Source organism: Crocodylus porosus, unplaced genomic scaffold (genome assembly GCF_001723895.1).
Source record: "Crocodylus porosus isolate Cpor-Errol unplaced genomic scaffold, CroPor_comp1, whole genome shotgun sequence".
NCBI classification, from domain to species: domain Eukaryota; kingdom Metazoa; phylum Chordata; order Crocodylia; family Crocodylidae; genus Crocodylus; species Crocodylus porosus.
The window spans coordinates 123639227-123661237 of record NW_017728943.1 but is presented as its reverse complement, the minus strand read 5'-3'; the positions used below and the strand labels follow the sequence as shown (position 1 = coordinate 123661237).

The 22011-nt window shown below is 40.6% G+C and overlaps 1 protein-coding gene across 1 annotated transcript in view; it reads right to left on the bottom strand.

Annotated features, from left to right (window-relative positions):
- Positions 1-4422: 4422 nt before the first annotated feature.
- Positions 4423-22011, bottom strand: part of SHPRH (SNF2 histone linker PHD RING helicase) — a 97612-nt gene continuing 80023 nt past the window's right edge. The window contains exons 26-30 of the mRNA XM_019550123.1: positions 12176-12268; positions 11447-11533; positions 10775-10953; positions 6654-6734; positions 4423-5385 (exon numbers count right to left, since the gene is read on the bottom strand). Of these exons, the coding sequence (XP_019405668.1) occupies positions 5289-5385; positions 6654-6734; positions 10775-10953; positions 11447-11533; positions 12176-12268 (537 nt within the window). The 3' untranslated portion in view covers positions 4423-5288. The remainder of the gene's footprint in view (positions 5386-6653; positions 6735-10774; positions 10954-11446; positions 11534-12175; positions 12269-22011) is intronic.

Sequence of the window (22011 nt, the reverse complement as noted above, 5' to 3'; positions counted from 1 at the left end):
CCGCCTCCTGCCCTCCCCGGACTAGTGGCTCTGTCCTGCGCCCCGGCTGTGCAGCCCCTGCCCCAGTCCTGCTCCCTCACTGTGGGGGCCTCAATCTGCCCCCACCATACCCCTTCCCTCCTCCATCCCTGCTCCTTCCCCCAACACACTTACCAGCCAGACACTGCTCTCCAAGCTGCTGGGCTGCATATGAGTAATCAGATCAGTATTGGCCAATATGGCTAGTTAATAATCGGCCATCGGTATCGGCCCAAAAAATCTTTATCAGTGTACCCCTAATACTGTATTTATAGTTCCTTATGCATGACTCGCATAAAAATGTTAATTAATGTCACAACACAATTTGAACAGATAAAAGACAACCAAGTAATCAGAGAAGCATGAAATACATGCACAACTTGCTCTATATCCTTACAATGTTGCATCTCTGTCCCGTTTCCTTAGCCGCAGCTTCTATCCTCGAGTTAGGATATAAATGTGTTCAAAACAGCTAGTGTAATAATGGCACTGTATCGACATATAATTATAATAAAAAAAGATTAATCATGTAATGATCTGCAATCCCAAATTAAACATACACATTGTGTTGTTTTTTTGAGGACTGAGCAGATTTACTACTTTCTTGGGATGGCATGGAAGCAGGATTTTCTCTCTGAATGAGATGGCGATATTTTCCAGCACTTGGCATACTGTTTCTTGGCTGATTCCCAGCAATCACAAGGGATATGAGTCTGTTTCATAACTGGGGCTTGTTTCTGCAGACTTCTTGAGACCAAACTCTATCATGGTGGACTTTAAAAGTAGTCTGTTCTTGATCACAATGAATTTACTTTGCTTCCTGTACTTGATGCCATAGTCTCAGAGAAAGCCTTGTGCTGATAAGTTTGTGCCACAGTTTGTAGGTACCATGATAACTGGTACTGTAGAAAATCTGAAAGATCTGATGAGGCTTTTTAAAAAGATATGAATCCTTTTTACTTATGCTTGGCTACATTTATGCAACCCTAAAGGAAAAACAGCTGGGTTGCACAAATGTATCTCTGAAGCGATAATTCTACGTGTAAAATCTTCATTACTGGTAATGACTTATAAGACAGGAAAAATCCATCCATGCCAAAGGTAGAGTTGTGGGATTAACAAGTATGTTAGAGCTAACTTCTATAGCTCGGCAGAAGCCACCAGCAGGCCCACCTGTATGCCATGTGGATTGCACCAGTCAAACCATAGGCCATTGGGCTGCACAGACACGCCCCCCACTGTTACGTAGTTTAATATTTCCCTTAGAAGGCTTGGGGTTTTAGTTGGCAGGCAAGGTTCTTTGCATAAATCTGGTATTTTTTATTAGACCAACTAAAATAGTTGAAGAAATTCTTCTTTGCAAGCTTTCAGGTACAAACATCCTTCTTCAGGCAAAGAAAGTATCTGCAGCTGTTATGTGCTCTTCCTTTCTTGTGTTCCTTAACTCCTCCTGGAAGTGCCAACATTCAGCTGACCAGCTTTCTCTATAAGCTGTACAGCAATACCACATGCAAGAGATAATTTTAATGTCGCAATGAGTTATGAGGAGGTGTGCTTTTCCCCCTGCTCTCCAAAAGAGCAGCAAAAAAGTCACTGGAACTGGCAGCACTGGTGCTACATAGTGCTTTTTGTATATTTTGATGAATGTCTTATTTTTTAACTAAGATTTATAAACCTTAATGGTTTCTTAATAATGCAGCTGTATAAAAAGGCAGAAATATAAAAATAAAAGTGCTTAGAGTGAAATTTGCTTCTGTAGGAAAAAGAAAAACAAAAAGGAAATAGAGTAGGCTGCAGAGGGATGTAATTTGGCTAAGATCCTTTCTTCTCTCCCTCCCCCAATGTTTTTTGTTTACTCATATACACTTTTTAATCTAATAAGCTAGTTTTACTGAAGCCATTTTATAGATTGTGACTCAGCTGCTTTAATGCCGCCAACCAAATGCATACATTCTTTGTAAGAGACTAAGCAAGCTGGGAGGAAGGAGAGAAAAAAAAAGAAAGATTTTGTTGGCTTCATACTTCTCAGTGTGGGATTCCTAGAGCCTGCATTTATAGTACACAACCAAGCTCGTAAAGAACTTGCACATCCCAGGCAACCAAAAAAGGAAGAAAAACAGCGGGTACAGACACAGCAGCTTTGTAAACTAGTGCTTCTGTCTTTAAAGGAGTTCCTGCACCACTTATACCTTAAGAAGTAAATGTTCTGATTAAACTTCAGAAACAGTCAGAATCCACTAATGAGATGGAAAGAAAACAAATTTTTCTATAGAAAAAACTGTCAACACCCTTATGCCAATTGAAGGCTATTTAAGTTATGAGCAAAAGCTTTTGTTACATCGTTCAATTCATCCAAACTTTATCCCTCAATATAGTTGTGTACTGAAGAACAGCATAGTTTTGCTGAAGAGCTGCTCTGTGGAATAGAAATCCAATCTACTGATTAAAGGGCCCACAGGACAAATATTGTGTTCAGAGAACAGTTGGGGTCCTGGAAGAGTAATGTAGACAAGGAGCATTAGCTTGGGATAGCCTTTCTGCAAGGCCTGCAGGAGGGAGTGGAAATGTAAAATGTCTTTGTAATACAAGGCTCCGGACAGACGACGCCATAAAAGGTCAAATAAACCCTGATCACCCTCTTGCCTTCCCATCCATTCAGAGTCCAAAGAGTAATGTGAATCTTACGACAACTAGATAATTAGGTTTGTGTGGTCCAGTCAGCATTTTCATTTCTATAGCAATCTTTGACTCTGAAAGATTACTAAACTCTGGAGAAAATACGTAAGTGCCATGTCACTAAAATGATGCCACTTCTGGGATGAAGAACAGCAGCTTGACCACGTCCCCCTCCCACCAAGGTGGGAGGAAATTTGATCAAATATAAAGGCAAATCCTCATTCTTATGAAAAGTGCCATTGGCTTTCATGTCCAAAACCAACTTCGTCTTCAGTAAGTAGAAGTGTACCAGGAAATAAAATCCTAAAGATAGGAGACAAGTTGTAATTCTAATATACATTAGTAGGTTGGCATAAACTTAGGATTCCTCCAGTGTTGATCTCGACCTGCGTGTGAAAACTATGAAGTGCCTTGGGCTTTACTAGAATTTTACTGAAGGTTAGTTAACATGTTAGCTTAAAAATAGCAAGAATGCACCTTAGACACACCTGTAAAGCAAAGAGAATCCTAGCTTTCAAAGTCTCATCCAAAAAACAATCAATGAAATAAAATTTATGGATTTCAGTTTAGTACTTCAGAACACTGGATGGCTGAGTTTTTGACCCAACTAGAATTTGAACTTATAGTTCAAGGGAGTTTACTTATTTGTCTCAGAGTAGCATCAAGAGGCTGCTGAGATCATGGAAGCTCCAATGTCCTTGGTCCTGCATAACGATAGAGTAGGAGAATGACCCTGTACTCAGTTTACAGGCTGCAGATAAATGAAGGGGGGAAATTATTTATCACATGTATTTTTCAGCTGGGAAGTGAAAGACAGTAAGGGTCAAATTATCAAGAGAGTTCCATACTAACAGTCAGACCTTGATTTTCCAGAGATGTCAGTAACTAGACAGATTACTGAAAATCTAATCCTTATTAGGTGCTTAAATGGAAACCATATGCTTGAAGCTCAAGTGCACTGGAAAGCTGTACTAACATAGAAGGCCACAGGTACCCTAATTCTGTGAGGGGAATCTCACTTCTAGGGTTTTAAACTATGACAAAAATGTTTATTCCTAGACAAGAACAAGATGGAGCTAATGTTGCTTTCAGTTATGATGATAACTGTCACAACGTTCCCAAGAAATAAAGCAAGACTGTAATTTGGAAGGATGGTGATCTCTCACACTGTCAGGATGAGGACCAGAGCATTGTAAAGAGCTGATGAATAAGTACAGGGGCCTTGGTCACAGTGGAAAAAGCAGGGGAGGCCACTTTGGAAGGGTGCAGGTCTTCATGGATTTCTCTGAAGCAGAATTTTTCTGCCTTTGTTACTCGATACTTCTCGTTGTAAAAAACTGGAAAATTATCATAAAATCCTACAAAAACATCTTAAAATGCTATGTGTGTACAAAACTGCAATGATTTAACAATATGAGAAGCTTGTAGACCTAAGTATTAAGAGACAAAATTATGATACAATGTTAAATTTCTTAAGATCCATTTCTAATTGAATTTAACTCCAACACTTATTCATAAATTCTGCAGGAAAAAATATTCTTTACTGAAAAAGCTAAGGAAGATAAAACTGTATTTTTAATACATAACAAAATTACTGAATCTCCACTTTGGGTACAAACATCTTAACTATGGATGTTGTAAGACCTATTCATTATATATGCCACCTTCTGGCTGTAAAAACCTTCTGGGAAAAGGTAAATGAGTAAATGAAGAACAACAAAAAAAATAGACAGACACCAAAAGAGTATAAAATTATGGGCAGCTTAACCAGTTACTTTTTAAAAATTCCATTACAAAGGACTCCAAATTCTTACAATAAATCACTAAAGTAGGCATGGCTTTAAGAATCTTTTAAAATGTGTACAGTAGTGTTTAACTATCATTTTAAGACCCATATACATACAAGAGCCATAATTTAATTAATCAACTCTGCAGTAAGTGAACATGGAATAAATTTATGTTATAATGCAATTTTATGCTGTTACATAATAGAATACCTGGAAGACTACCATGAACAACAAACTCGCTAATAATGATTCATAAGTAAGTGTTAACAAATAAGAAGGGTTATTTCAATACTCGAGTGACTTGTTAAACACTAACTACAACAGAAGTCCTTTCTAGGGGGATATTTATTTACAAAGGAATTCATTCTGGCCAATGCTTTGTACAGTTAAAAAGACTACAGCAAAATACTTTGTTACCTGTTTTACTGCCCCCCCCCCACATCCTTACAGCTTTACTTATCTGGAATGAAATACTGGCCCATCCAGGTCAGTGGCAAAACTCCCACTGACCTCAGCAGGCAAAGATTTCAGCCTGAGAATCAATCATATTCTTTGGAAATAAAATCCATCTTTTTGTATAATGTGCAAAGTGCAATCTCTCTCCAGTGCTATCAGAAAAGATGTTCTAAGGACTCAGCCACAAAATCAATGGTAATGATTAAAGGATCTTACTAATTTTAGAAGCCCTAGCTAGGGTGAATGTTGGATGACATATACAAAGATTTATGACAGTTATAATGATTTCATACAGATACTCAATGTCACATCATTTGCCAAGAGATCTCACTGGGTCAAGCCAAAGACTTTTCATTCAAGTTCTTCAGTTTCCTCTGTAAAAAGGTCTGCCAGATCAGCAACCGTCAAAACTGAGGCTTCTGACTGTTTCATGGAAGAACTAGTGTGACTGTAGGGAAAAGTATCTGAGTCAGAGAACAGTTCCCGAAAAAAGCTTTGTGCAATAGAGAATAAATATGCAGTTGCAGAGTACATTAAAATTATACTCTAGTGAACATCCAAAAGGAAGATGGCATGGGAGAGCATGCCTATTATTGTGCTTAACCAAAAGCAGCATGAACCATCCTGTTTATTACTTTGGGGGCATTTTACAAAAAGCTTTTCCAGTTGGCAATTTTAAAGACAGCAATTGAAATACTATGGCTCAGCGTTATGTGGAGATTAGCAATGGAGGAATGTGCTCTATGCCTTGGGCTGAAGTCAGAACTGTGACTGAGGGTAAGTGGAGCAGAGGCAGTGGAGGGTAGCAGCTCCAACTCTGACCCCAAACCTGGATTGAAGCTGAAGTTGCAGCAGCCACCTGCTCTTCCATCCCCTTACACTCAAATTTAAGATAAGGGGCATTCCCCCTCCATATTGAGAAGGGATGGAAGGATGGGGAGGAACACATGTCATCTTGGATTCAGGTAAATAACATAAAAATTAAAATGCATATCCAGTAAGGGGAGGGCCAGACCCTATACCATATAGGACAGGGGCAGGCAATTATTTTGGGCAGAAGGCCGCTTACTGAGTTTTGGCAAGCCATCAAGGGTCGCATGACAGGCAGCCAGGGGTGGATTGATATTAATTTTCTAAATTTTTTAAGGGACCCGCAGGTCAGATGGAATGTTCTGGCAGGCCGCATCTAGCCCGCAGGCCGCATTTTGCCCACCCCGATATAGGATGTGCCCATGTGGATTTAGATGCCCAAGTGGAATTCCATTTCACCCTGCTTGGATCCCTGAAAAATTTAACACAAAAGATAGATGAATCCTCTTCCTCTTTGCTGCTTTTCTGTGCCTTAAGGTTAAGATGACTGCACATTACTAAAATAAATCCACTAATGAATTATCAGGGGCCTGAACAGGGTGAAACTGGTGCCAAAGTCTACTTATGTACATAATAGGTGGAGTAGGTTCTGGCTCATTACATTTATGTTTTATATTTCATCTCAAGCTAGTGAATATCCATCCTGGTTAAAAATCTCACTTTTCTGAAGTTTTTGTAAATTTTTTGTGACATAGTGAAGACATTTCAGAGAAGGGCAAAAGTTTAAAGTGTTTTCATTTGATCATGAACAGCATGAAAATGTTTGAAAACTACTCTTTTTACTGAGGGGGGGAGAGGGGAGGAAATCAAATAATGTTTTTAAACTCTCTCAATTGAGAAACATACCTTCTCTCCACAGTTTTCAGCATCATCTGCATCCTTTCTTCTATTGTTGCTTTTATCAAGAACCTGTGCACAATGGTGGGCCTGAATGTGTTTAAAAAAACAACCAAAAACCAGAAAAGTTTAGCACAGTTGAAATTTTGTTGGATACTGTCAAGAAGTTCAGGACCAATTTTTAGCCATCTTAAAATTCTTTTAAGCTGGTCTGAAAATGTCTTTTGGATTTTAGGGTCAATCCCACAAGATGCTGAGCAACCTCCACCAAGAGTTAAAGAATACCCAGCACTCCTTATCATGCCAACAGCACTGACCTAAATGAATGAGAAATAAATTACGTCCTAACAAACACTAAGCAAAACTCCACCCTCATTTTCACTAGTGCTCAAACTATGTCTTTTACCCAGGAGTCTGTCCAGAATAACATAATGCCAAGAGGACTCCTCATAGTGGGGGGGAGGAGAGTGGGGTGTTCCTGAACTTCCTGTGCACAAGAACTGTGATGGAGCCTGTGGTGTTCACAATATATGAGGACCAGTCACAATCTACCTCTGTATAGTCTACTGTTTATACAGTATGTGCAGTGTTTTATATTCTGCTGCTGCAGAAAAAGTCTAAGAGAGGGAGCTCAAAATAATGGCTTGTTAAGCCTCATTCCCATAGTTTTAATAGCACCGCTATTACAGAAGACAAGATAGTAAATAGAACTGTAGTTTATACGTCACATAAAACAGGGTGAAAAATCAGTTTACCAAAGGGAGCAGAACAAAGCTGGAGGAGATAAAAATTCTCAGGGTTCTGAGGTGGGGACACATGGGAGCATAAAACCCAAAGGCAGTATCTGTGAACCAGTGTGTAGTCCTTCTAAACATATGACTTCAGAACACATGTTTATATAGGAAAATGGAATCAGGCATTAACTACTGCTCAGTCAGGACCTGATTCAAAGTCCACTCAAGTAACTAAGAGTCTTTCAAGCCACAAACTCATTTTAGTAAAGCAAGGAAAACTACTCAGATAGATAAAGGGATGTGTCAGCACAACTCTATGCAGAATAGGAGACTAAATGAAGATCAGTTTTACTGACTTGAGTTACTTCAGATCTGTACTTGTGAAATCTAGAACAGAATTTGGTTGAACTGTCTATTTCACTTACACATACCCCTCAGCTTAACCCAAGGTTAATCAATGGATATAACACAACATGCTGCTACTACACACAGTTCTGTTACACAGGGTTGTATTTTTTTGCCATACCCTGAACTTCTAGTGCCAGCATCATGTGAAATCATAATACAGGCTGTTGCAATCAATCTGATCTGTGTGCTCATAGTTGATTCAAAATATTTACCACCACACCCAAACATACACCTGCTCATACATTCTTTCGTACAAGCTGATTCATGCCCTCACAAAATAAACATGTCATCTTTATTCACGAATACATTTGTTCCAGCTATGTTTCTATATCATGTGTTACTGTTTTTATTTTCCAAGTTACTTTTGAGCTAAGTAGGTGAACATTTATATATAAACCATACTGCATGAACTTTTGAAGGGCTTGCTTGGTTCAGTGCTCTGCAACATCAATACAGCTGCACAAAGATCCATCTACAGTTCAGAGAGATTAAGGTGAAAATATGGAAACAATGAATATAAAATTAGCAAATGCACTAACAAAAAGCATACTATACCCATTGTTTTACAGTCATATTAAATAATTCATTTTCAGGGTGATGGTATGAAAGAACAGAACATAAAAAACTGTAGATTTTGTATGAAGGGGAAACTGAATGGTGATTCAACAGTAACTGTATTTTTGACAGCACCTTATCTATTAATGGTTTTAAAGTAAACAACTAGTATTCACTTTTAAAAATTACTATAAAGAATTTAGAGGACTGTCAAGTGCTTTCAGTTCAATATGAAAAAATGATGGATACTGCAGAAAAAAACCTAAACTATAGATGTATTGACAAGCTGATGTTTTCTGAAATAAATTATTGCTTTTTTTTTTTTTAAAGTGAGTCTCCCTTTAAGGAAGGACTAGATTAGAAAAAAGGATGTGCACCAGACGGCCCTCAGCGCAAGTGATAGAACACACTCATCTAGAATTTTAAGATACGGAGAACATAAGCTATGATAATCAACACACACCAATGCCAACCAGTGCTATGTACTGTACTTACAAGCATACCAGGTAAGTGCACCGGGTGTACAACTGTACAAAAAAGTGTCTTATTTTGTTGCTTATTGATAACATCAGGCCTGTCCAACTTCTCAGGGACTGTACCCTCCACCCCACCAAACCATGGGAACCTGTGGTATGCAGCCCCATGGCTCTGCTGCACTATATGGGCACTGAGGAATCTATAACCCACTGACTTTCAATGAGAATTAAGATCCAAGGACTGGATCCTAAAAAGGGCTTATATACTACAAAAGCAGTGTTTCAATGCTCCTCCAGTGCAGTGAAGAACCACTATAGTAGATCTATATAGTGTAGCGCTATCCAAAGAAGCTCTGCACATGCTAGCTCTTGAACCAGATGCATTATAGCTATATTTGCATAGTGCTGTATTTGGACTAATAAGCTTTGTCAAGAAACTAACAGACACCCTTAAGGCACCCAGGCTCCCCATACAATGCTTAGGGAGGATTAGGCACCTAAAAATGGAATTGAGAACAACCAGTATATTGTATGGGGAACTGCTGAGCGGCAAGGCACTGCCTAGTACTAGCCAAGGAACTGCAAAGAACAGGTGAGCGTCTTCAGCCACAACCCCCTCAAGAGCTCAGATGCCTAACTCAGGGCTGTGGGATCTGTCCTTGACTACAGACCACAAGCCTTTCCTGAAGGGAGGTGCTTACAACCTGTCTTTCAGGAATGCAGCAGGAACTCTTTAGTTTTTAAATGTCAGGAAGTGGGCATGATAGTACCCACTTTTACCTGGGGGTGGAGGGTACTGTTGGCAAAATAGGCTAGTGGTTAAAGCAGTAACCTGAGTTGTAGGGGAGACAGATTAAGATACCTTCTTTGCCTAACAGGATTAAAACCCACCTCCTAGAACAGTGTCCGTCATTACCAGACTATAGGCTCTCCTGCATCTCAGATGGGGGCATTTATCACCTCTTATTGAATCTTTCCCACTGTGTGCTGGCACTTGCTCCATATTATTTTTATAGTTTGCATAAAACAGTTTTCAGAACAGGAATCCATATATGGGTATTACCCAGTAGGTTAAATCATACTCTCCATGGTCCAGTGAATCTTGGAATTCTTCTCTGCAGAATGGCACAGGTCCAGCAATGAGGAGAGGTAAGTTCTCCTGTTCCAGTTAAACCTTTTTTACTAGTCTAATGGCTAAAGCAGTCTTTTGTGGAAGCAGATACGGCTCTGAATCCCCACAGGCACAACACATTTTAACATAGGTCTTCCACATCCTGGTGACTGTCCTAACCAGTAAGCAGTAACCATGAAGCTATTACCTTTCCCTCTGCTCTTAAAGAAAGCAGCAGCTACCACTGCATTTTGTGCATATGCCAGTCCTGTAAAAACATGTTAAGCATGCTCTGAGTACACTTACTAGATTGAGCTCCTTGGGCACTTAGGCAAGCAAATACCAAGATTCAAGATCTGATCAGACTTCTGGAGAAGTTCAGTGTTGAACTGTTCAGCCTTCTTTAGACTAAGGAAATTCTCGGGGTGCACAGAAAGACACCTTTGGGACTGGGTGGAACTTGAAGTTATAAACTGTAAGAAGCCTGGGGCATTTACATGCCTCCAGTTAGGCAGCACTGAGCAGGGCTTCCCAGGATTTAAATTTTGTATTTAGGTGCCTAAAATCTGTCTATAGGTACGTCTTTTTTTGGATCTGCTCTGAAGTGGAAATGGAACAAAGAAGCTTAAGTCACTTAGGTGCTTTAGAAAGTATTGCCTACAGCCTGTGTGATCCTCAGTTTTTCCATTAGTAAAGCAAGAATACTATTACCTACCTTCCAGAAGTGCAGGGAAAGCTAATCAATTAAAATCTATGGTGGGGTCTGAGATTCTCACACAAGTGTTATACAGTTGTGTTTTAGACTGGACGAGGCATTAACCAATTTTAAATAATTCAACCTCTTACTTTGTTTGGCCAATGCGGTGCACTCTGCCAATTGCCTGAAGCTCATGTGCAGGATTCAGAATGGGTTCGACCAGCAGGACATGAGTCGCTTCAATTATGTTTAATCCATTGGAACCAGTATGTAGGGGTAAGAGCAAAATATTGATCTTGGGGTCATATTTAAATGCTGAAAGATTTTCCTAAAAGACAAACAACATATTAGCTTTTCAATGAAAGCTATTCCTGAATAAAGAATGTGGGAACTGTCCCTACGATTGTAAGATAATTCAGTAGTTGTGAAAACATACCAGATCAATAACCCTAAAGACAGACATCGTCCTTTGTCCATCAGGCAGATACAGCACAGTCAGCAGCAGTATCTCACGCTCTTTATTCTTCCCTTTTGTCCATCCACACATTACTTTTTAAGAATGCAGATGGTGGTTAAGGCAGGCAAGGTTGTTTAAACAATGGTGGTTAAAATATTTTCTGGAACTGCACCATGTTTCTAGTCACTGTAGTGTTAGAGTTCAGTGAAGAAATCAAAGTTGAAGAAATTAAAGGTTCTGCTTGATCAAGCTTATAATTTTTGTTTTGTTTCCTCAAAGCACCAATGTGAAAGGAACAAATAAACTTTCACCTAACTTTCTGCCATTCAGAATAACTTACAGAAAAAAAATCTTCTTTACATACCTGAAATTTACTAATTCCATTGATCTGAGCAAACACCATGTTGTTATCATACAGAGCTTTTGAAATTATATCCAGCACATCTTGCCACTAGAAGACGCACAAAAAGTCAATCATTATTACCAAGTGGTATGGACAATGCTAAAACATGAATGAAATGATCTCTCACAAATACTCAAAAGAGAAAGCAATAAAAAAATACCAAACATTTTCTATGTCCTTAAATATTAATACTAATAAGTTGATTTTGTTTTATTTTGCTCCAAGAGTAATATCATTCACATTTTTTCTCAAATATACTGAATGTAAAAGTGGCAGCACAATGGCATTCATAAGGAGCAAGCATAGGCAAATAAACTGAGGAAGCTAGGCAAGACACTTGTTTGAAAAAAAGCTGAGCAGAACTGCAACAGTAAAATGCAGTTGTAAAATTTATGAAGAGCAGTTTGACCTGCTCAAGGTTAAAATACAGTCGACTTGCTAATGCTCCTGCACATTGAATTTCAGTGTTTTCCCTTTGAAGATGTACAATACTTTCCATTGAATGAAGGAGGCTACCAGTAATAACACCCCAATGATATAAATCATCTCCTTTATCTCTTTAACTATTTAAATAGCTACTGGTAACTACTTGCATATTTTGGTAGGGAAATTGAATTTTGAAACTATATTAGCACCTAATATCTTGCTGCACAACATGTAAATTTTTAGATAGAAAATAGTGATCAATACCGTTGAGAAAACCAAAGATTTAGCCCCTGGATCTTTACACTGGATTTTCTTCAGAGTCCGTACCACAGCTTCCACTTTGGTGGAATGGCTTCCCTTTGAAAGGGAAAGAAAAAAAAAATCAATACAAAGATTAAGACAAAGAAAAAGCATGCACACTTTCATTACACATTGCTCTTTTAATTAGCTTCTGTTAAACACAGCGAAGTCTGTCATACATGTCCCATAAGGAATTAACAAACAAGCATATGCTAGTGGATCTGGTTTTTAAAAGGTCTAAGAAGATTATACCAGGAACTCTGAAGACACTTACAATAGCTGACCCTTAGATTATATGCATCTCAAGGCAAAGAGTATGGGCAAAATTCAAACTCTGCACCCCAGAAAAATGGGAGCTGGAAACTGCCACTTAATGTATACAGCTCTGGAGCCTGTCTCACGTCTTATGGGTGGCAGAGCTGATTATCAGTTGGACAGGATTTTGTGCTGCAATTTTTCTCTGATTCAATCCTTCCATCCCTGGCTTATCTGTTATACTGGGATTCAGCAAATAACCTGTGACCGTCTTCTTCAGTTCCTGCAGCAAGCAGTTTCCCTTTTGGTTAAATTTACAGAGAATACAAAGCTCACAGAAAGAGTGTTTTTGTTTTGTCTTGTGCAGAAATAAGAACACTGACAATCGATAATTCTTTAAAATGATTGCTCAACACATGGTTATTTCTATTATATTGTGCATCCATGGCTTTTAACAGCTGCTTAAAGAACAATCACATCAAAACAAACAGCATCTCCCAAACCAAAATGTAATCAACAAGCAATTAATCTGAAGCAGGAAATCCCAGCTCTCACTTGACTCTTCCCTTTGTGTTCCTTCCCATTAAAATTGCAGGGAAAACAGATGGGCTTTGAAAAATGCTGTATGTAACAACAGTCTTGGACTATTCTGGATCAATGAGAGTGCTAACTTCTGAAATTCAATATGATTCATGAAAGCACTCTTCTAATTTCCTATTTTCTAAATATGGGATGTTTGAACTGAGATGCCCTTACAATTATACCTGCATTTGTATGCCATGGGAAAAGGTGTTCTAGCAGGCAGGTTGATTTCAATTCACAGAGGTCAAACCCACATATGTAACTTAACTTAGAAACCCAAATGAATAGTAGTGTCATGAGGTTGTGGAAAGTTACTCTGCTTAAAATGTGTGCTGTCGCATTCTCAACTTCAGTTTACAAATAGTGTGCAGATATTTCAATTTGACATGGCAAGAGCATGGGTAAGAGTAGCTAGACTGAATATAAAATGGCAGCCACTGCTAGGTCACAGGTGGAAGGACTGAATCCTTTGGTGATCTAATGGGGCCAATTTTTTCTTTTTTTAGCAAGCATGCCATAAGTCCAACCCATGAAAAAGTGCCACTTTCTCAGCCGTCACTACTTCCCAGTGCTGACAAATATCATCACAACAGGATGTGGCAACACTGAATCTGACGGCACCTATCACCACAGCTCCTGCAGGGGTAAACCTTTGAGCCAACACAGACCTCCAACTCCCATGCCCTTCTTGAAAGCCATTCTTATTCTCGTTGCTAGCACCCCCTTCAATTCAATGCTGAGGATTCATCTGCAAAATACCAGTTGCCCATGACACCTATGTATGGCATGTGTGCTGTGGGTTGCCGACCACTGGTCTAACTGTACTTAGTTCATGAAAGTGGGCTGTATACAATTAAGGCCAAAACTTTCAAATGTAGCCTGAAGTTAGGCACCTCTCTTCATAACGAATCATTAAAGTGACTTGATTTTCAAAGGTGCTGAGAATCTACAAATATCATTCACCTAGATTCAAAAAATGTTGTGCAGGTCTCCTACCAGCATCCATGCTTCCCCTTGAAGCAGGGCTTGAAGTTTCCCAGGACTTTCCAACATTTCTCAGCAACACATTCACATAACTTCTTGGTAACTACTGGCAACTACGAAAGGGACACTGCAAATCCTACACAGCATATCTTTTAAATGTTTTAGTTACTCTTTATAAGCTTCTGGGCAAGGTTTATACTCAACAGACATTCCCTAGGGAAAAAAAGAATATCTCAACTTTGGCACAGTAGTGTTAGCAGCAAATCAAACATGAATGCATATAAGCTGTAAATGTTATCAATGTCCATGGCCAGGAATTTTAGCCACTTCTGTCTTGGATCAGCTTTTAAAATCAAAAATAGTTTGACTGGCTACATACAAAAGCATGTGCTAGTGAACTTGGATTAATACTGTAGCAGCTTTGAGAACTAATGTAAGGGTTAAATTACTTGGGTAGCAAGTCTACTTAGCACTACATAAGTACCCTGAGATTTCCCTTCTGCATGGGAATTGTCTGATAATATGGAATTTATGGTGAAAATGGATCCTCAACCTTGTGTATCTGCTACTTCCCTTTGGTGTATGGCACAGCTGATGGACATTTTAATGTAGCATTCTGCTACCCAGAAGGACTTCATGCCACTGCACTCAAACTACCTAAGAACTCAGCACATTCCTGTGCTTTAAGGCAAGATCTAAAGTACTTAAGCAGGACAGTAAGGGTAAGTACATGAGCTGTTCCACTGAAGTTGGAAAGAGGAAGACAAGGTAGAACCCACAGTATCTTCCCTCACAAACAAATCTAAAGACCCAAATGCAATTTTATTCTATGTTGTTCTAAAAAGAATTTGTGACCAGAGCAAAGTATATAAACGAGATTTTATGGTTTAGATCAGCTCTTTCAGGAAGACATAGAAAGCAAAACAGATTGAGTCAAACTCCTCAAAAGTATAATTAATAAGTTCCTCAACAGATAAAACCCTATTTGGGGCATATTTACATGATTAAAGGATCATGAGAGGGAGCACTGGGGTGAAGCCATACCAAGTACACCGTACTCAAATAGATGTAATGTCACCCCTTAGTGAAATGCACACCAATACACTCCCTCACTTAGGCATGCTTTTTGGTTTTTGCCCAGAGCTGCATAAAAGTGGCCACATTACATATTACGTTGATATTGGGGTGTAACAGGTCTGCCACACTGTGCTTAACTGTATGGCCGTGTAGTGTGAGCTTTCAATGATGTGGACATGCCCCAATTTGTCTTTCATAGACCCTACTTAGTTCTACAAGGCTGAAAGTATTCTCAGCATCAAGAAAACCAACTTTGTATTCTTAAAGATGAATTACTACAAACTGATTGATAACTAGGAGCCTTGATCTATGATTACATTTTTATCTGTTTAGGGGAAAAAAGCAGAAAAAATTACTATGATTTTCTGTAATGTTTATTCATAATTACTGAGAGAAACAAGATACTTGCCATTAACTGCATCTTTTCCTTTCTTCAGAAAGGAACTGATAACAGTTTTCAACATCTTCTGCATGAAAAAAGTTTTCACAACAAACTGGAATAATTCATAGGCAAATACAAAGTCTGAAAAATATGCAGGTTTTGCAAGACTTAAACTAAGAGGTTATATAGCATCTTTTTTGTTTCTGAAATGTCTTACACCTTTTGTATACTGCATCCAGAGATATATAAACTAATTTCAGTCATCACAAATTTAACTACCATTAAAGGTTCTATTGTTCAATCTCTGTGACCTGTGACAGCCTCCACGATATGACATATATGTGAATTCTTAAAAGGACCATTAACATTTAGAGGCAGATTGTCATAGACAAAAATGGAAGTTTTAACTTCTCCCACAACGCCCAATAAAAGTCAAAGGAAACTGACTGTCTAATAGTGCTTTGTGATTTTCAAACTCTCTACCAGAAGCATGTTTGCCATAGCACTGCACAAATACTGCAGCAGTTCCTGCAATGTTCTATAGCAGAAGAAACTCCTACAGTAAAATACTTCCATCTTTAGGCTTTTTTTTCTTTTTTTTTTTTTTTTGGAGGGAAGGAAGTAGAGTACCCTTCAGACATGCAGATGTTGAGCTTCTACCATGAGAGTTAAGGTTCTTTGAGTAGATGTGATATCTTTTATTAGACCAACTGAGTAAAAGCTGAGTTATCGGGCATCTTACAAGCCGGCATGCTCTGTTAACTTCTTTCCCCTCCCTCTGCTTTCTTGCCTCTCCCTTCCTTGTGTTACCTTTTGTCTTTCTAATTCCTATCTATTTACATTCTCACTGACATCCTGCCACACTTTTAGCTTCTCTCATTCCTTAGAGTCTCAGAAGAGCAAAGACTCCCTGTGTCTGAAGAAGGGTGATTGTGCCTGAAAGCTTGCTAAGAATATTTTTTGCAACTACTCATTTGGTCTAATAAAATATATCATATCTACTGAAAGAACTTTGTCTGCCTATGTCCTTAGACCAACACAGCTACAACCAAAAACCCAGTACCATAAGAGTCACCATTCTCTTAGTAGAAAGCAAAAGTTTGCAGATGTTCAAGCTTTTTTCCCCCCGAGAAATAATGGCTACTCTGGTAGAAAAATAACCTGGAAACAACCAGGTTAAATTGCTCCCAGAAGAGTCTCTCCCAGGAGATTGAGCATATGACATGCTCTCCACCCCACCTCACCCCACCCCCTCCAGCTTACTTTTCCGGGGGACCAGGAGCAGAGCCAGAGGAAAGGCTGCTATGCCTTCCCCATGATCAGGGTCACTAGTTTGGAAAAGGCATGGGGGGGAGAGGGGAAGATGCTCCCTGCCTGCTTCTCACATGTTACTTCCCAGTACTAGAAGCAGGCTGGGCATTTGCTATAATGTCTCCTCTGATTTGCTCCTGGGCACTAGAAGCTGAGCAGCACAGCCCCCTGCCTGCTTTTCACACAGAGTTCTTAGTGTGAGAAGCAGACAGGGGCTTTACTCTGCTGCTCAGCTCTGGGGCACCAGAAGCTGAGTGCAGGGAGCAGCACTGGGAGCATGAGGAAGCTAGCTGGCAGGGAACTAAACTAGGAGAAAGCTGCCCAAGCCCAGCTCCTGGCTTTTAAAATCTCTGCTCCTGCCACTCAACTTTTCCCTGATGTTCTGATTCTCCCTCTTCACCCCACAAGAAACAGGAAGACTAGAGCAGTCCATACTTTCCCCACCATTCCAAGCGTAAGGAGCAAGGAAGAGGGGGTAGCTGCAGACTGAATGTCTGTACTAATCCCTCTTCTGGGATCATTTCTAGAAATGGAAATTTTCCACCACTAGAAATTAACATTTCTATGCAGCCTTAGAGGGCTTACTCGCCTCTTCTAGTCTCAAAAAAATCACTAAGAAAATACAGATTTAGAGGGGAAACATTACTTTTGTCTCCTCCCATAAGATTTACTCTTGGGGAAAAAAAGGAGATTTGAGGCTCCATCCTTGTTTTTCTTTTATAATTAAGTTTGGGCCTGTGCTTCAAGGACCTTCCATTTCAACACTAAAACCAAACACACCAGTAACATTTTAAAAAGCACTAACTGATGACCTAGTAGCATACCCTCCCTCTATTACTTAAAAAACCTGCTACATGCTACCTTGTTTTATTAGTTGGGTTTTGTTTTTTTCCTGAAGCAGCTCAAGCTGCATTTTAATAGGCTACAACACACACTTGTTTAATGAAATCATCAATCCCTTTAACAATCAAGTAAAATATAATGTGATCAGTCATCTTTGAGTTACAAACTAAATACAAAGATTCTGATAAATTCTGTTGGAGAGCTACTGTGCTAACAAGGCCAACCCAATACACTCTTCACCAAACAAAGGTGCATTTTATATACAAACATAAAGGTTCTCTCTCATGTTTTCTACTTTGCATTGTTACAAGTGATACCTAATGTGCCAGCGTAAAGGACACAGCCATCTTTGAACAAGGTCTAATATGCATAAACTTAAACTTTTAAAACTTTTTTTGTTTTGAAAACTTTTAATAAGTTGCTGACGTAAGCCTCATATTAACAGAACTAAAAACCAGTTTGTTGGCAAGAGGTCACTTACACCTGATCCTGGTAAAGCTAACCCATTTTTTCTAGAATTTTTTTGCTTGCAAGTGGGACCAAGAATATGTTAAGAAATGCTGTAAGAATTAAAATATTAAAGAAAACATGAGGTATACAAGTTAAGCAAGAGATAGTGATGGAGATCAGATTACGAGCTGTGCCAAAATGATCAGAAAGGTTGTGGAAGTTAGAGAACCTGAGTCACTTGTACCCTAACTGTTACTCCATAAAAGGGAGAAGGGTCAAAAGTCACATCCAAAAAGATACCTATTTGATAGTGATGCACCAATAGAGATTTTGGGGACCAATACTGAGAGCCAATATTTAAGGAGGCATATTGGCCAATACCAATCCGATATCCGACACAGCTGCCATCAACTGGTAAGTCCCTTGTGGTGGAAGGGGAGGAGAGAGGGAAGGGACATAGGGGGGGCAGATCAACGCCTCCCATGGTGAGGGAGGGGGCAGGCGCTGTCCAGCCAGGACAAGGGGGTGGTACAGGATGGAAGTGCAGCTCACGAGGTGTGAGTGGCTCCCAGTGCTGCTTGCACCCTGGAAGGGTGGGGGGCATGTGCCACCTGGAGCTGCACAGCACTGGGTGGGCTGCAGCTGCGGGGTGGAGCTGGAGCCGGGGCTTCATGGGGCTCTTCTCGGCGGGGGCTGGGCTTGGAGCGGGCTTCAGCAGCACTGGGAGGAGGATGCAGCCACCCCAAATTTCACCACAGCTTCGCTCACAGCCCTGCACCACCACCCAGCACAGCCCAGGCTTTTCCCAGCTCTTGGGTGGAAGCAGGGCATTCAGGTGGGGCTGTGTCAGGCAGTAGCACTGGGCTGGGAGTGGAACTGCAGTGAAATCTGGGGTGGCTGCCTCCCAGTGCCACTGGAACCCACTCTGAGTTCAGCCTCAGCAAGAAAAGCCTTGCACAGCCCCAGCTCTGGCTCCATCCTGCAGAGAGAGATGGGGGTTGGGGGTGGGGGAGTGCTTTGGGTAGAAAAGACCAGAGCCGGGCTTAGAGCCATGCTGCCCCCCTAGAGCAGCCTGTGTGCCAGCCTGGAAGGGAAGGGGCTTACCTAGCCCAGTACCTGAGCCTCAATCGAGGGTCCCAGGAACAGCATAGAGATTACTGGGGCCTGGGCACAGGGAGCAGAACAGCAAGGGCTGACACTGCTCAGAACCACAAAGCAGCAGATGGAACAGCTGCAGCTGGACTCATGTTCTGGTGCTGGGACAGAGCTGCTGCCAGGAGGGAGCCAGTGGGGGCAGGTGGGGGCTGTGGGTTGTGAGTGAGGGGGCAAGGGCAGGAGCAAGGCACCGACGTAGTGCTGCTCAGCGCCCCATATCCTGGTGAGTGAAGGGGGCAGAGTCAGGTCTAATTATTCTATGATAGTTTCACTAACTATGAAACTATTAAAAAACCAAAAGCAAATGTCAAAGTGTATAGATATTTAGAAATTGTTTAATGATGATGCTAGTGGCACTGGTAGGCTTCCAAACTGCTTTACACTTGTAAACGTATCAGTAAGACACTGCTGAACTGATCTTGCTATATATAGTGGCGTTTTATTTTAATCACAAATGAACTTGGATTTGGAGTATTTTAATGAGAGAATATGGGTTTTTCTTTTCAGAGAATTTGCAGTTTTTAAACAGGGAACACCAGGATCCTTGCTGGTGAGGCAAACAGCAAGACCCAGGCAGAGAAGCCTGCCCAGAGCCAGCACCAGGAACCCAGCTGGAGGGCAGATGAGTTGGCTGACCTCCTGGGCATTTAGGGCCAGGAGAACATGCTTTGACATTTTGAAGCAGGCCACCACATGGAGTACATCTGGGTGATAGCTGCCCAGACGGCAGAGTGGAGACACCAGAAGACATGACAGCAATGCCACCCAAAGGCCAACTCTGCAGCCACGGTGCACTGGCAGTTGGCCCAAAGGTGCAGGCGGCTCTGCCCAGGCGGCTGTGTGGTCCCCATTTGGGTCTAGCAGGAATGCAGCCATGGGGCCCAAAGGTCCAAGGGGGTGGATGCTGTCACAGGTGGCAGCAGATCACAGCCAGGCAGCAGTCCTCACTGCTGCAGTGGGTAGAGGGTGCAGGGCCCACTCGTTGTTAGGGCTGGTTCAACAGTTCATCTGCCACAAGGGGCTAGTGTTCTGAGATACCAGCTGGCCAGGCCTCAAAAGCTCCCAAAGGCAAGTGGGCAGGCAGTGGCCCCAGCTTGTAGCTCCCCCTGGCTGAAGCTCTAGGAAGAGCTGGGCAGAGTCAGTTTGCCCCAAGTGGCACAAATTGCCCCACACTGAAGTGCATGTTCAGGTATGTGTGCTGAGGCACAAATATCCAGCACAAATTTGTGCTGCTGCTATTTGAGCTGCTGCAAGCACATGTGCCTGCATGTGCAGACGTGCCCATTGAGTCTAGAGGGTGAAAAATATCCCAAGTGATAAATTTGCAGGCAGTTGGTTCTACTTCCAAATTCACACAGGTATGTTAATTTTCTTCTTATCTTTCCTTTCTCTTTTTTTTTTTTAACTCTGTATATCTGTTAGTGCTTGGGTATAATCAATTTTCAATTGTCACTCCTATGCAATGGATCTATTTACAGTTCTTATGCATCTTTTGCAGATAAAAAAATGCATTAAAAAAACAAGAACAATATAAAACTTGAAGAGTGTGATCATAAAGCCACAGAAAATGGTAGGTGGCTTGAAACGTCTTACTTTTTCCCAAATAACTACCATTTAAGATTTGATATTGACCCTTAATTAAAATAAATAAATAAATCAAAGCTTATAATCTGAGGATCCAATATTGCTCAGTTTATGTATGTGAAAGCCCCACTGAAACCAATCAATTAACAGGAGAACAAAAGGCTCTGGTCCTGAATTAGACAATAACAAAGGAAGGGAACAATGTAGTGGCATTTGACCAGCTGACATCTGTTGCATCTCTTTCTGCTTCTATTTTATTGGAAAGCCCATTCCCCTGGTTTGCTTTAAAGTCTGATCCCTGTTCTTAAAATCACTGAACACTTCCATTATCATGCCTGTCTACAATGGTGTTTATAGATTGATAACTCTCTCTGCTTTATACATTTGCGAAATTAATTGTTGGGCCATCTATCTATCTGTCTATTAGACAGATAGATAGATAGATCCTCTGCGACAAAGGGAATTTTCTTACAAATTCACAGGAAAAATGTTCAGCAGTTCGAGTGGTGTTACTGAAAACCCAGTAATTGTGACAATATTAAGCATCCAAGCATGTAACAAACCTGAGCACCACAAGGAGCTCATTAGTATAAAACTGTTCATTTAATCCGTAATACAATGTTTGAAGTATTTTATAAAACTACTACGTGTATAATGATACCCAGCCTACTAAGAAAAGAATTAGCAAATACAGATCAGCTAGCAACTCTTGAAGCTACGATTATGTCAAAATATGAAGTCCCATGACCGTCAAAAAAGCAGCATTTCCTCAGGGAACCTGCACTGCAGTTAGAGAACCCACAGTTGGGTTATGATCATAGCTTCACTTACTACTAAACAAGGATTCAATGCTTTTAAGTACAGCGAAGCCAGGCATCTAAAAACAAAACAAAGTAACCCGTGCCTGCCCCCCCAAAAAACAACCAGACCTTTACTGTTCCTTAAAGGTCATTCCAATTTAGTCCTTTAATGTTTTCACTCCTACTTGGTTCATTCCACACTATGTAATAGTTCATAGTTTCATAGTTTCTAGAGTCGGAAGGGACCTGAGCAGATCATCTAGTCCGACCCCCTGCCATGGCACGAAAGAATACTGGAGTCAAACGACCCCAGCAAGATGTTCATCTAACCTCCTCTTAAACACCCCCAGGGTAGGAGCCTGCACCACTTCTCTTGG